Source organism: Mesoplodon bidens (genome assembly GCF_964165515.1).
Source record: "Mesoplodon bidens genome assembly, chromosome: 5".
NCBI classification, from domain to species: Eukaryota; Metazoa; Chordata; class Mammalia; order Artiodactyla; family Ziphiidae; genus Mesoplodon; species Mesoplodon bidens.
Window position 1 is genome coordinate 8,830,327 of NC_138161.1, and position 12,183 is coordinate 8,842,509.

At 37.7% G+C, this 12,183-nt stretch overlaps 1 protein-coding gene across 3 annotated transcripts in view; it reads right to left on the reverse strand.

Annotated features, from left to right (window-relative positions):
• Positions 1 to 12,183, reverse strand: part of TTC3 (tetratricopeptide repeat domain 3) — a 142,008-nt gene that overhangs the window by 71,889 nt on the left and 57,936 nt on the right. For all 3 annotated transcript variants that reach the window (XM_081234152.1, XM_081234151.1, XM_081234153.1), the window contains exons 18-21: positions 7,285 to 7,419; positions 6,553 to 6,633; positions 4,031 to 4,143; positions 1,155 to 1,275 (exon numbers count right to left, since the gene is read on the reverse strand). In XM_081234152.1, the coding sequence (XP_081090278.1) occupies positions 1,155 to 1,275; positions 4,031 to 4,143; positions 6,553 to 6,633; positions 7,285 to 7,419 (450 nt within the window). The remainder of the gene's footprint in view (positions 1 to 1,154; positions 1,276 to 4,030; positions 4,144 to 6,552; positions 6,634 to 7,284; positions 7,420 to 12,183) is intronic.

The following is a 12,183-nucleotide window of genomic DNA, read 5'->3' on the forward strand; positions in this document are numbered from 1 at the left end:
CCTTTTGTGTCTGGTTTCTGTCACTGATATTCAATTATATGGATATACCACATTTTACTTAACCATTCATCAGTTGACGGACACTTTGAGCTGTTTCCACTTTCTGACTATTGTGAATAATACTGCTATGAACATTCATGTACAAGTTTTTGTGAGAACATATGTTTTCCTGTCTCTGTACATACCTAGGAGTGAAACTGCTAGGTCATATGGTAACTCTATCTTTAACCTATGAGGAACTGCCAGACTGTTTTCCAAAGCAGCTTCATCATTTTACACTTTACGGCAATGTATGGATGTTCTGATTTCTCCAGATCCTTGCTAACACTTGTTATTGTCTGCCTTCTTGATTACAGCCACCCTAGTAAGTATGAAGCAGTATCTCATTTTAATTTGCATTTCTCTGATGGCTAACTGTTGAACACATTTTACATGCTTCTTGTCTATTTATACAACTTGTTAGCAGACACACCTATCCAGATCTTTTGGCTACTTCTAATTAGAGTGTCTTTTTATTACTGAGTTGTAAGAGTTGATTCCTCTGCTTTTAAAAGCTTCAGCCAAAAGCAAGTTCTGAGTAAATACCCGGGTTCATCACAAGTAAAGGCCTATCCTAGTCAATTCACATACTTTAGTCTTTCTCGAACTGGCAAAGATTCCTATGCTTCTGGATATGAGACTAAATTTATATTTTCAGAGTCTTCAAGTACCATTAATAACCATGATGAAAAAACAATGCTATACCTTTCTCTAAGTACAACCAGTAGGCCATGCTGATTAACAGTGCACATTCTGGTCAGAATGCCTGGATTCAAGTCCCAGCTCTACCATTTCCTAGCTGTTTAACCTTGAGCTCAACACTTAGCCTCTCTAAATGTAATCTTCCTCATCTGTAACATGGGAATAATCATAGTGCTCATCACATAGGGTTGCTGTAAGGGTTAAAGGTAATGATAAATGGAAGGTGTATGACTGGCACACAGGAAACATTCAATAAACGTTGGTGATTCTCACCAGTCTTTCAAGGGGAAACGTATGTGGAGGAGCTGAGGAGAGAGTACTCCTACCTGTCTTCTGATACCTGAGTCAGAGCACAGAAGCACAGATGAGCTTTTATGGTTAGTAAGATGCTCTCTAGAGAACTAAACGGTTACCTTTATTTTCCCAGGCTGAGTCTCTTCAATAACCACATTACTTGTGGGCCAAGTTAACACTCCAGGAAGACGACAGATCAAGGTTCTTGCTTTCTCGAAATGATTAAGAGCTTCTAGAAATCTAAAGTCATAATTATGAAGAAGGTATTAAAGATGTGACATGAATTTTCATTCCCCACAAGGCACAGAGATTTCAAGCTTACTAGGTAAGAGTACATTTGACAAATCACTACACAGAAATATTCAATGTAACCCATATGTTCTTTAAAAAACCAAGACATTATCACTGTTTGCTACAAAGATAATATAAATTAAACACTAATCTACCTGGACACTGGCTTTATTATGGTAGGTGCACACTAGTCCTTTTAAAGGTGTAATTTTTTTTAAGTTTTCAACAATTAAAACAGAAAACTGAATAAATTATGCTTGTTCCATTTTTATTTCATTTACTAATCTAATTAAAGTAGATTCTTGTAGAGCAACAGCAAAGCTCCACTTCAACTAATTAATCATAAATAGGGAAATTTTTTTTTTTTTTTTTTTTTGGCGGTACGCAGGCCTCTCACTGTTGTGGCCTCTCCCGTTGCGGAGCACAGGCTCTGGACGCGCAGGCTCAGCGGCCATGGCTCACGGGCCCAGCCGCTCCGCGGCATGTGGGATCTTCCTGGACTGGGGCACGAACCCGTGTCCCCTGCATTGGCAGGTGGACTCTCAACCACTGCGCCACCAGGGAAGCCCAGGGAAATTTTTTTAACTTGACTCATTTAGAACATCTATAGTAAAACCGCTTTGCTGAAAAATTTTTAAAGAAATCGTATATTCTGGACATCTTCAACTATAAAGCAGTGAATTATTTTAACAGAACAAATGTGTATGTAAACTATTTTAACTATAAATATGAAATCTTTCAGTTCCAATTTATGGTTTAAAAATGAATCTCAATAGATTCCCACAGTCCATTCAACAAAAGAATACTAGAATACTGGATCATAAGGTTATCCCAGTCTTTATTCTTCTCTTCAGATGACAGAATAGAGGGTTCTCTGCTTTCTCCAATCTTGAAATGATTTCCCAATTGAAGAAGTCATTTTTGCCTTTGGGTACAGAAAACTTCACCTGCAGAAAAGCTAGACCAGCATCCACCATAAGACAGTTATAAACAGCAGGACTTTTAACCAGACACTGCATACTGCAACAGCAAAAAACCAGCTTACTGGACACTGAACCACAAACCGTATTATTGTGAAATTAAAATTTAAATGGCTTTCCACAACACTGTAAATCAACTATACTTCAATAAAATAAATTTTTAAAAATTTTAAATGCCTTTCAAAATGGCAAACACATCTTCATGTACTACAACCTCCATGATGCTACACATTTTTGTTACATTCCCAGATCTTGTGAATATCTGCATGTGGCCACTGCGTTAAACAGGTATGTCCCAAACAACGTATGCTAAGTTGGAATTAATTTCATTTATTACCATAGAGGTGACTGCTAAATCCTCACTACCCCTGATTCTTAAAGAGTTGAACTGGTCAGACAGTAGCTTCAGGAAGTAAAAGAACTTTCTTTAATCTTTAAAGATCTTTAAAGAAGGTTCTAGGCACCCCCTAAGATTGGGTTCCCAAGAATACCAATGGTCTGATAAAACTTCCTCTAAACAGTTAGATGAAAATTTAAGGATAATTAAAAGTTATGAACGATATTCAATCAGTCAACAATTATTTCTTTATAAAAGTAATCTAACATCCCTACCACTATATTGGCTGTACTTCAACTATAGGTTCAGAGGAGAGATTTTTGTTTCTAACTCATAATGTCCTTGAACATATATATATTTCATATTAGGGACTTCCCTGGTGGTGCAGCAGTTAAGAACCCGCCTGCCAACGCAGGGGACACAGGTTTGAGCCCTGGTCCCTGAGGATCCCACATGCCGCGGAGCAACTAAGCCCGTGCGCCACAACTACTGAGACTGTGCTCTGAGAAGCCCGCGCACCGAACTACTGAGACTGCGCTCTGAGAAGCCCGCGCACCGCAACTACTGAGACTGTGCTCTGAGAAGCCCATGCACCACAACGAAGAGTAGCACCTGCTCCCCACAACTAGAGAAAGCCCACACGCAGCAATGAAGACTCGACACAGCCAATAAATAAATAAATAATTTTTAAAAAAAAAATCCTCATACAAGTTTTTTGGGGGAAATGGGTATTTAACCAAAAAATTATATAATCACACTTGTAAAGCATTAATTTATAGCAACTCAGTCACCATTTATAAATGACATATACTAAAAGATAAAACATAAAATCTTTTGTGTCAAATTACTCTATCATTTTTTTAAATTTATTTTTTACTTATTTATTTTTGGCTGTGTTGGGTCTTTGTTGCTATGAGCGGGCTTTCTCTAGCTGCGGTGAGCAGGGGCTACTCCTCGTTGCAGCGCGCGGGCTTCTCATTGCGGTGGTTTCTCTTGTTGCAGAGCACGGGCTCTAGGTGCACAGGCTTCAGTAGTTGTTGCACACGTGCTTAGCTCCTCCATGGCATGTGGGATCTTCCTGGACCAGGGATCAAACCCATGTCCCCTGCACTGGCAGGTGGATTCTTAACCACTGTGCCACCAGAGAAGTCCAAATTACTCTATTATTGATTTTCCTATTACATTCAAAATTAGAAAGCCCTGGGAACTGAAGTGATTGACCTTACTTTAATAATTAATATTCAAATGCCAGTCCTCAAAGTAAACACAATTATCATAGTGTGCCACAGAGAAGATATTAAAATAACTCCAGAAAAAGGATCATCATCACATTAGATTTGAAATGAGTAACCAGCCCAGAGCATAAAGTAGTGTGGTTTCTACTAACCTGTTTTTTTTCAAATACACTTTTCCAATTCCACAGTAGGCCAAGCAATCAAGTCCCTCATTGGGGTAGTGTTCAATCATCCTCTTAAACTGGTTTTCAGCTTCAGATAATTCCTTCAGTAGCAATGAGAACAGTGATCACTTACACAAAAAGAGAAATACTGGAACTGATTTTACCTGAAAGTTGATTCCTTTTGTGTAATATTAAAAACAACCTATACCCTAAAATTTCTATGGCAAAATTATACATTCTGCACTTCATTTTCTTAACAATTACATAAATTTTGGCCATATGGATACTCAAGAGACACAACCAAAATGATCCAGCTCCAGAATGAAAAGTTGGCACTGAAATCAGACAACCAACCAAATGAGCATTTACTAACACACAGAGGTCCCAGTGTGTGCTGGCTAACCCTAAAAGGTGTGAATTCAGGGTAAAAGAGACTGATTTGGATGCAAACACGCCATAACATATATCCTAGTAAGTGCTGCCCCCTTGGGATCACAAGAATGCCAATGATGTTGTCGCAATGTTTTGTGACAAAAGACAAATGCTCTGTCTTAAAAACAGCTTCTCAGTAAACTTTACAGAGCTTAGAGTACATCCTTTTGAATATTCTCAACAGTGGAAGCCTCTGGGCTTTGAATGAATATTGTTTTGGAAAAAATCCAAAAGACACTTAGCTCAAAGCAATACTGGCCACTCCACTGTGGGTGAAAAAGGAAATGTCACTACAAAATGGAGTTTATAAGAAGCTTTGAGGCCAGCTCCAAAGGAGGCATGCCAAAAATGTTTCAGCAAGGGCTGTTCTGGAGGGAATACAACTTCCTTCTGGGGACACTCTGAATGATGAAATTCTCTTGAATGTCCAAGTCCTATCGTACCTATTTAGTTTCTTTTTTAATCAAAAGTAAATCAAAGTAAATAAAAAATGTAATAAACTATTTCTTCCGTTCTGGTAAGGCAAAACATGATAAGAAGCTTATTGTTACTCTGCCAAGAATAGAAGAATGGAGATCATACAGTTCTGTCTCCAACAATCTACTAGAAAACAGAGTTAGAGATTTTCCCTAATGAAAGACACTCATCTGTCCCATCAAGAACAAGAAAGGGGGCTTCCCTGGTGGCGCAGTGGTTAAGAATCCGCCTGCCAACGCAGGGGACACGGGTTCGAGCCCTGGTCCGGGAAGATCCCACATGCCACGGAGCAACTAAGCCCATATACACCACAACTATTGAGCCCGCGTGCCACAACTACGGAAGCCCGTGCGCCTAGAGCCCGTGCTCCGCAACAAGAGAAGCCACGACAATGAGAAGCCCGCGCACCACAACGAAGAGTAGCCCCTGCTCGCCACAACTAGAGAAAGCCCACGCACGGCAACGAAGACCCAATACAGCCAAAAATAAAAACAAATAAATAAATTAAAAAAAAAAAAAGAGACCAACAGCATGTCACAAGGAAAATGAACCTCAGGCTCTATGGACCACTCAGAGGGCCGAACATAAAGCAACCTGATCCTTATTAGGGAGCAATTAGGGTTAAGCCTCATCTAGCCTAGGAAGCTTGGGGCCCAAGTTGGTAGAAAGGATATATTATTCCTGAGCCATTTCAACCTTTATCAAAAACTCGAAGCCATGGAAAGCAAAGTATAATGCTGAGCAGTGCAGGTAAGTAAGCTTTCCAGGAGAGCACTGAAGGACCATGAGTAATGGAAACCATGTGTGCTGACACCCATACACTGATTGCATGTGGTTATGGGAAGCCTGAATTCTAGAAGATAAAACACCCAGGTACTTACTATCCAGAACTAAGAGCTATTAACATTAGCATCCTTTTTATGATTTAAAAAATAAAAAGGCATGACACAAAGTTGAACTCTCCTTTTTTAACCTTCCAAGTCCCATTCCTTTCTTCTATCACTAAATGCAACCATTATATTAAGTTTGATGTAGGGCTAGTCCATGTTTTTTTTTTACTTTTGCCAGATTCACAGATAGACATAAACAATATACACTACTGTCCTGTAAGTTTTCCAAATTGCACATAAGTGGTGTCACGATGTTTACTACATTCTCCAACTTGCCTTTTTACCTCAACATGTTTCCAAAACTTTTCATGATATATCAGGTCCTTTACTTTTTATACAAATAAAACATAGATTCCCACTGGTGGTGTGGCATAACTTTTTTCTAACGGAAACACAACCTAAATTTTCTTTTCAAAAAAAATCACAAACTAAATTAAATTTAGGTATTTCAGAAAAAATTTTCAAGAAAGTACACAGACAGTGCTCATTAAACTCCTGTGATAATCATTTAATGATATACATAAGTCAAATCATTATGCTGTACACCTTAAACTTATACTGTGCTGTATGTCCATTATATCTCAATAAAACTGGAAAAGCAAAAAAAAAGTACCCAGAAGGAAATAAGCCAAAATGGAAAAACTATTTTAACATACCTTCTAAAATTAATGACATATTTTAATTGTTTATTATCTCTGTTACAAATCTTACCTCAGGCTGTCCTATTCCAAGGAGTGAAATGGCAAGTCCATAGACTACTAAGACGTAGTTAATCATGGCCAGGTTCAGTTGCTGTCAATAAAAATGCTCCAGTTAAACATCTGAACATAATTCTGCCCAATTTGCATCATACTAACTTGTTAGCCACAACAGTAAAGTAAGTATAAAAATATCTTACTAATCACTGTGGGACAAAGACCAAACAGAATTAGAAAATACATTTTGCAAAGATATGCAGTTATCTTGCTATCAAGTATCTAAAACACAGAATCACTGTCTCAGAGTTCCTTGAAGGCATGGTTCATAACAGATAGAATAACTGATGTCATATTCTTTTGCATATCAATGGGATGAGTAACAGACTAAGTTATTTGCTCTCTTACAACCTTGCATATTTACCCAGCTAATACTTTTGTTTGTGGATGAAAAGATGTGACTAAAGTGAGTCCAAATCCTTGACTTAGTGCTCTAATAAGATAAAACGCCAAGAGTTCTAATGAACACCAACTACAGTGCAAGGGGAGAGTCTAAACCTGGCTTCTCTACCGGCTGCAACCATAAAGGCTGAATCAGAGCATTATCTGCTTCTCACAAGCCGGAGTAAATTCAGCTGATCTCAGCAAGACGATACATGAGTACAATGAAGTCAAAGTGTTGGTTCCCTTCTACATTCCTCTGAAACGCATTAGCATCGGTAAACAAGTTCCCAGGAGGCAATCTCACCTTTATTTTTTGAGGATCTAAACCATTGAGCAACTCTGTGAAGGCCTGAGCAGCACTGCGGCAGCGCTGCTCCAGCAAAGCCGTGTAACCATCCTGGATTAAGCTTCTCAGCATTTTCATTATATTAGCAAAATCCTGCAAAAAAGAAATTCTTTTTCAGTAAACCAGAGCTACACATGCTTAGTCTAAAACTTAAGATGCCAATGTCCATGATTGGGCAGTTATACTTTATAACTGATCATAAAACATGTAAATACCCAAAGCTACCCTTTATGCATTATACTCCTTCCTCAGCACAGCACCACTAAAGTGGAAATTAAAAGGCACTGCTTCACCATCTTAATCCCAACACTGCTAGTGCTGCGCATGACAAAGAAGCGTGGTTCACTTTACGCTATGTGGTGCTAAGCTGTGCTCACTTTTCCAGGCTAACCAGACAGTATTTGGACGTTTTAACAGCTCAAATGGAGGACATCAGCCATCATTTAAATAAGTAAATTGTTTGGCCAAGACTAGAACAATTAGACAAATAAGAACAAGCAATCAATTTCCTGGTCACTACCAGATTTTAACAACTGCCCTCATGCCCTGGAACAAACCTAAATTCTCAGCAAGATATGTAGCTCTAGTTCTACTCCTGCCTAACGTGTACCTGAATATAACTAGATAATATTATCGGGAGAGATATTACTAGGTTAAATGCAAAGAGAAGAGAATAAGAAAAAAACTGCTATAATGTACCCTGGAATAAAGCAAGAAAAAAACTTTGTAATTTGAATATACGTGAGCACATACATTATAATTTGTATTCAGATTTTAGTTACATGGCAATAGCTATAGGCCACAAAAGTTCCATAAAGACTGGAGAGGCAAGCCTGGAGGCGCTAAGCTAGATCTCCCACACCTTGCCATACATGTGTACACCGTTCAAGGGAGCAGAAAATGCAAATATGTGCGTGACATTCCCCACTGTTCCTAATGATAAGGATCCAAAAGGAGACCCCACTGCACAAAACACAGAGGGAAAAGCAGTCTGGTCACACATAAACAAAAGCTGCCTAGTGCTTTTCGTCCAATGCATCAAAGTTTAGGAGAACTTTCCCCCCAGAAAACACATGGAAAAGAGCAGCTCTCAAGTAAACTTGGTATTTGCTATACAGTATTTAAAAAGCTCAACGATCGCCATATTAATGTTAAGATAAGAATTTTAACAGTTATAGAAGATGACGTGCTATCTCCACACACACTAGTTTATTATTTATTATTCAGCCTTGGATGAACTGATTCCATTCTCTTTCATTCTAGAAGACAAATCCATTTGCCTCACGTTTCCATTGGAAATTATTTCTCTCAAAACAGTACAAATAAATGGTCTGTACTGAAAGCTCCATGAGAGCGGGCTGAATGGCAATGTCAGTCTTCAGCATAAGCAGGGGCCTGAAGAAAAGTGTGCTAAATGAACAAATCAAGGCTCAAAAATAACCATCATTTTTATTTAAATACGCTTTTGTCTTTACAGGCTGTCGTTACAATTTAAGTCCATCACAGTTTTTAGAATCAGTAAAATCAATATAAAATGACAATTTAAAAATCATCAACTGTTAGAAATTCTAAAAATTCTCTGATGCAACTAATTAGAAAACTGTTGAAACCAATTAGGAAGCTGATTAAAAATGCTTAACATGCTTCATTCCAATAGTCCTTAAAAAGCTATCTGTCATATATACCTAACATAGTTAACAGAATTTTAAAATGACCCAGATATTAAAATGTGTTGTGTTCCATGTTAATATACATTTTGGGGGGCTGAAATTTAAATCCAACATTTTATTTTAGAAGAAATAGAACTGTATTTACACAAAGCATTGAAGTGTCAAAGCAGACTCACATGAATCACATTTAACCAAAAGGAACAATCTTTCACTGATAATACATAGTCTACAGGTATTCAATGACTGGAATAGTGATTAGCCATGGTTCTATAAATTCTGGACTCTGTACAGGTTTCTATTTCTTCTTGAGTTAGTTTGTATAAGCTGGATTGTTCTAGGAATTTGTTCATTTCACCTACGTACATTTTCAAATTTCCTGGTATAATGTTGTTCATAATAGTATTTTGATATAGTATTTGTAATACTGAAGGGTCTGTAGTAATGTATCCTTTTTCATTCTTTTTAAAAAAAATATTTATTTATTTGGCTGCACTGGGTCTTAGTTGCGGCATGCAGGAACTTTAGTTGTGGTATGTGGGATCTAGTTCCCTGACCAGGGACTGAACCTGGGCCCCCGGCGTTGGGAGCCCAGAGACTTAGTGACTGGACCACCAGGGAAGTCTCCTTTTTCATTCTTGAAATTGTCTTATTGTGTCTTCTTTTCTTCCTTTCTTAATCAGTTTCCATACGGATATGTAAATTTTATGTATATTGTAAAGAATCAACTTATAGCTTTGTGGATCCTTCTTTACAAGTTTTTCCATTTTCATTGTTTTCTCTTTTTTTGGAATTTTATTTTATTTTTTTATACAGCAGGTTCTAATTAGTTATCCATTTTACACATATTAGCGTATATATGTCAATCCCAATCTCCCAATTCATCACACCACCCCCCTTCCCGCCACTTTCCCCCTTGGTATACATACGTTTGTTCTTTACATCTGTGTCTCAGTTTCTGCCCTGCAAACCGGTTCATCTGTAGCATTTTTCTAGGTTCCATAAATATGCATTAATATACGATATTTGTTTTTCTCTTTCTGACTTACTTCACTCTGTATGACAGTCTCTAGATCCATCCACGTCTCTACAAATGACCCAATTTCGTTCCTTTTCATGGCTGAGTAATATTCCATTGTATGTATGTACAACATCTTCTTTATCCATTCATCTGATGACGGGCATTTAGGTTGCTTCCATGTCCTGGCTATTGTAAATAGAGCTGCAATGAACACTGGGATGCATGTGTCTTTTTGAATTATGGTTTTCTCTGGGTGTATGCCCAGTAGTGGGATTGCTGGGTCATATGTAATTCTATTTTTAGTTTTTTAACAAACCACCATACTGTTCTCCATAGTGGCTGTACCAATTTTCATTCCCACCAATGGTGCAAGAGGGTTCCCTTTTCTCCACACCCTCTCCAGCATTTGTTTTTAGATGTTTGTAGGTGTTGTTTGTAGATTTTTCTGATGATGTCCATTCTAACTGGTGTGAGGTGATACCTCATGGTAGTTCTGATTTGCATTTCTCTAATAATTAGTGATGTTGAGCAGTTTTTCATGGGCTTCTTGACCATCTGTATGTCTTCTCTGGAGAAATGTCTATTCAGGTCTACTGCTCATTTTTGGATTGGGTTGTTTGTTTTTTTAATATTGAGCTGCATGAGCTGTTTATATATTTTGGAGATTAATCCTTTGCTGTTGATTCATTTGTAAATGTTTTCTCCCATTCTGAGGGTTGTCTTTTCGTCTTATTTGTACTTTGCTTTGCTGTGCAAAAACTTTTAAGTTTCATTAAGTCCCATTAGTTTATTTTTGTTTTTATTTCCATTACTCTAGGAGGTGGATAAAAAAAGATCTTGCTGTGATTTATGTCATAGAGTGTTCTTCCTATGTTTTCCTCTAAGACTTCTATAGTATCCGGTCTTACACGAAGATCTCTAATCCATTTTGAGTTTGTATTTCTGTATGGTTAGGGAGTGTTCTAATTTCATTCTTTTATATGTAGCTGGCCAGTTCTCCAGCAACACTTACTGAAGAGACAGTCTTTTCTACATTGTATATCCTTGCCTCCTTTGTCACAGATTAGTTGAGCATAGGTGCATGGATTTATCTCTGGGATTTCTATCCTGTTCCATTGATCTGTATTTCTGTTTTTGTGCCAGTACAATATTGTCTTGATTACTGTAGCTTTGTAGTTTGGTCTAAAGTCAGGGAGGCTGGTTCCTCCGGCTCCGATTTTTGCCCTCAAGACTGCTTTGGCTATTCGGGGTCTTTTGCATCTCCATACAAATTTTAAGATTTTTTTTTCTAGTTCTGTAAAAAATGCCATTCGTATTGATAGGGATTGCACTGAATCTGCAGATTGCTTTGGGTAGTGCAGTCATTTTCACAATATTGATTCTTCCAATCCAAGAACATGGTATATCTCTCCATCTGTTTGTATCATATTTAATTTCTTTCATCAGCGTCTTATAGCTTTCTGCATACATGTCATTTGTCTCCCCAGGTAGATTTATTCATAGGTATTTTATTCTTTTTGTTGCAATGGTAAATCGGAGTGTTTCCTTAATTTCTCTTTCAGATTTTTCATCATTAGTGTATAGGAATGCAAGAGATTTCTGTGCATTAATTTTGTATCCTGCAACTTTACCAAATTCATTGATTAGCTCTAGTAGTTTTCTGGTGGCATCTTTAGGATTCTCTAAGTAGGGTATCATGCCAGCTGCAAACAGTAACAGTTTTACTTCTTCTTTTCCAATTTGTATTCCTTTTATTTCTTTTTCTTCCCTGATTGCAATGGCTAGGACTTCCAAAACTATGTTGAATAACAGTGGCAAGAGAGGACATCCTTATCTTGCTCCTGATCTTAGAGGAAAGGCTTTCAGTTTTTCGCCATTGAGAATGGTGTTTGCTGTGGGTTTGTCGTCTATGGCCTTTATTATGTTGAGGTAGGTTCCCTCTATGCCCACTTTCTAAAGAGGTTTTATCATAAAAGTGTGTTGAATTTTGTCAAAAGCTTTCTCTGCATATGCTGAGATGATCATATGGTTTTTCTTCTTCAACTTGTTAATATGGTGTATCACATTGATTGATTTGCATATACTGAAGAATCCTTGCATCCCTGAGATAAATCCCACTTGATCGTGGTGTGTGATCCTTTTAATGTGTTGTTGGATTCTGTTTGCTAG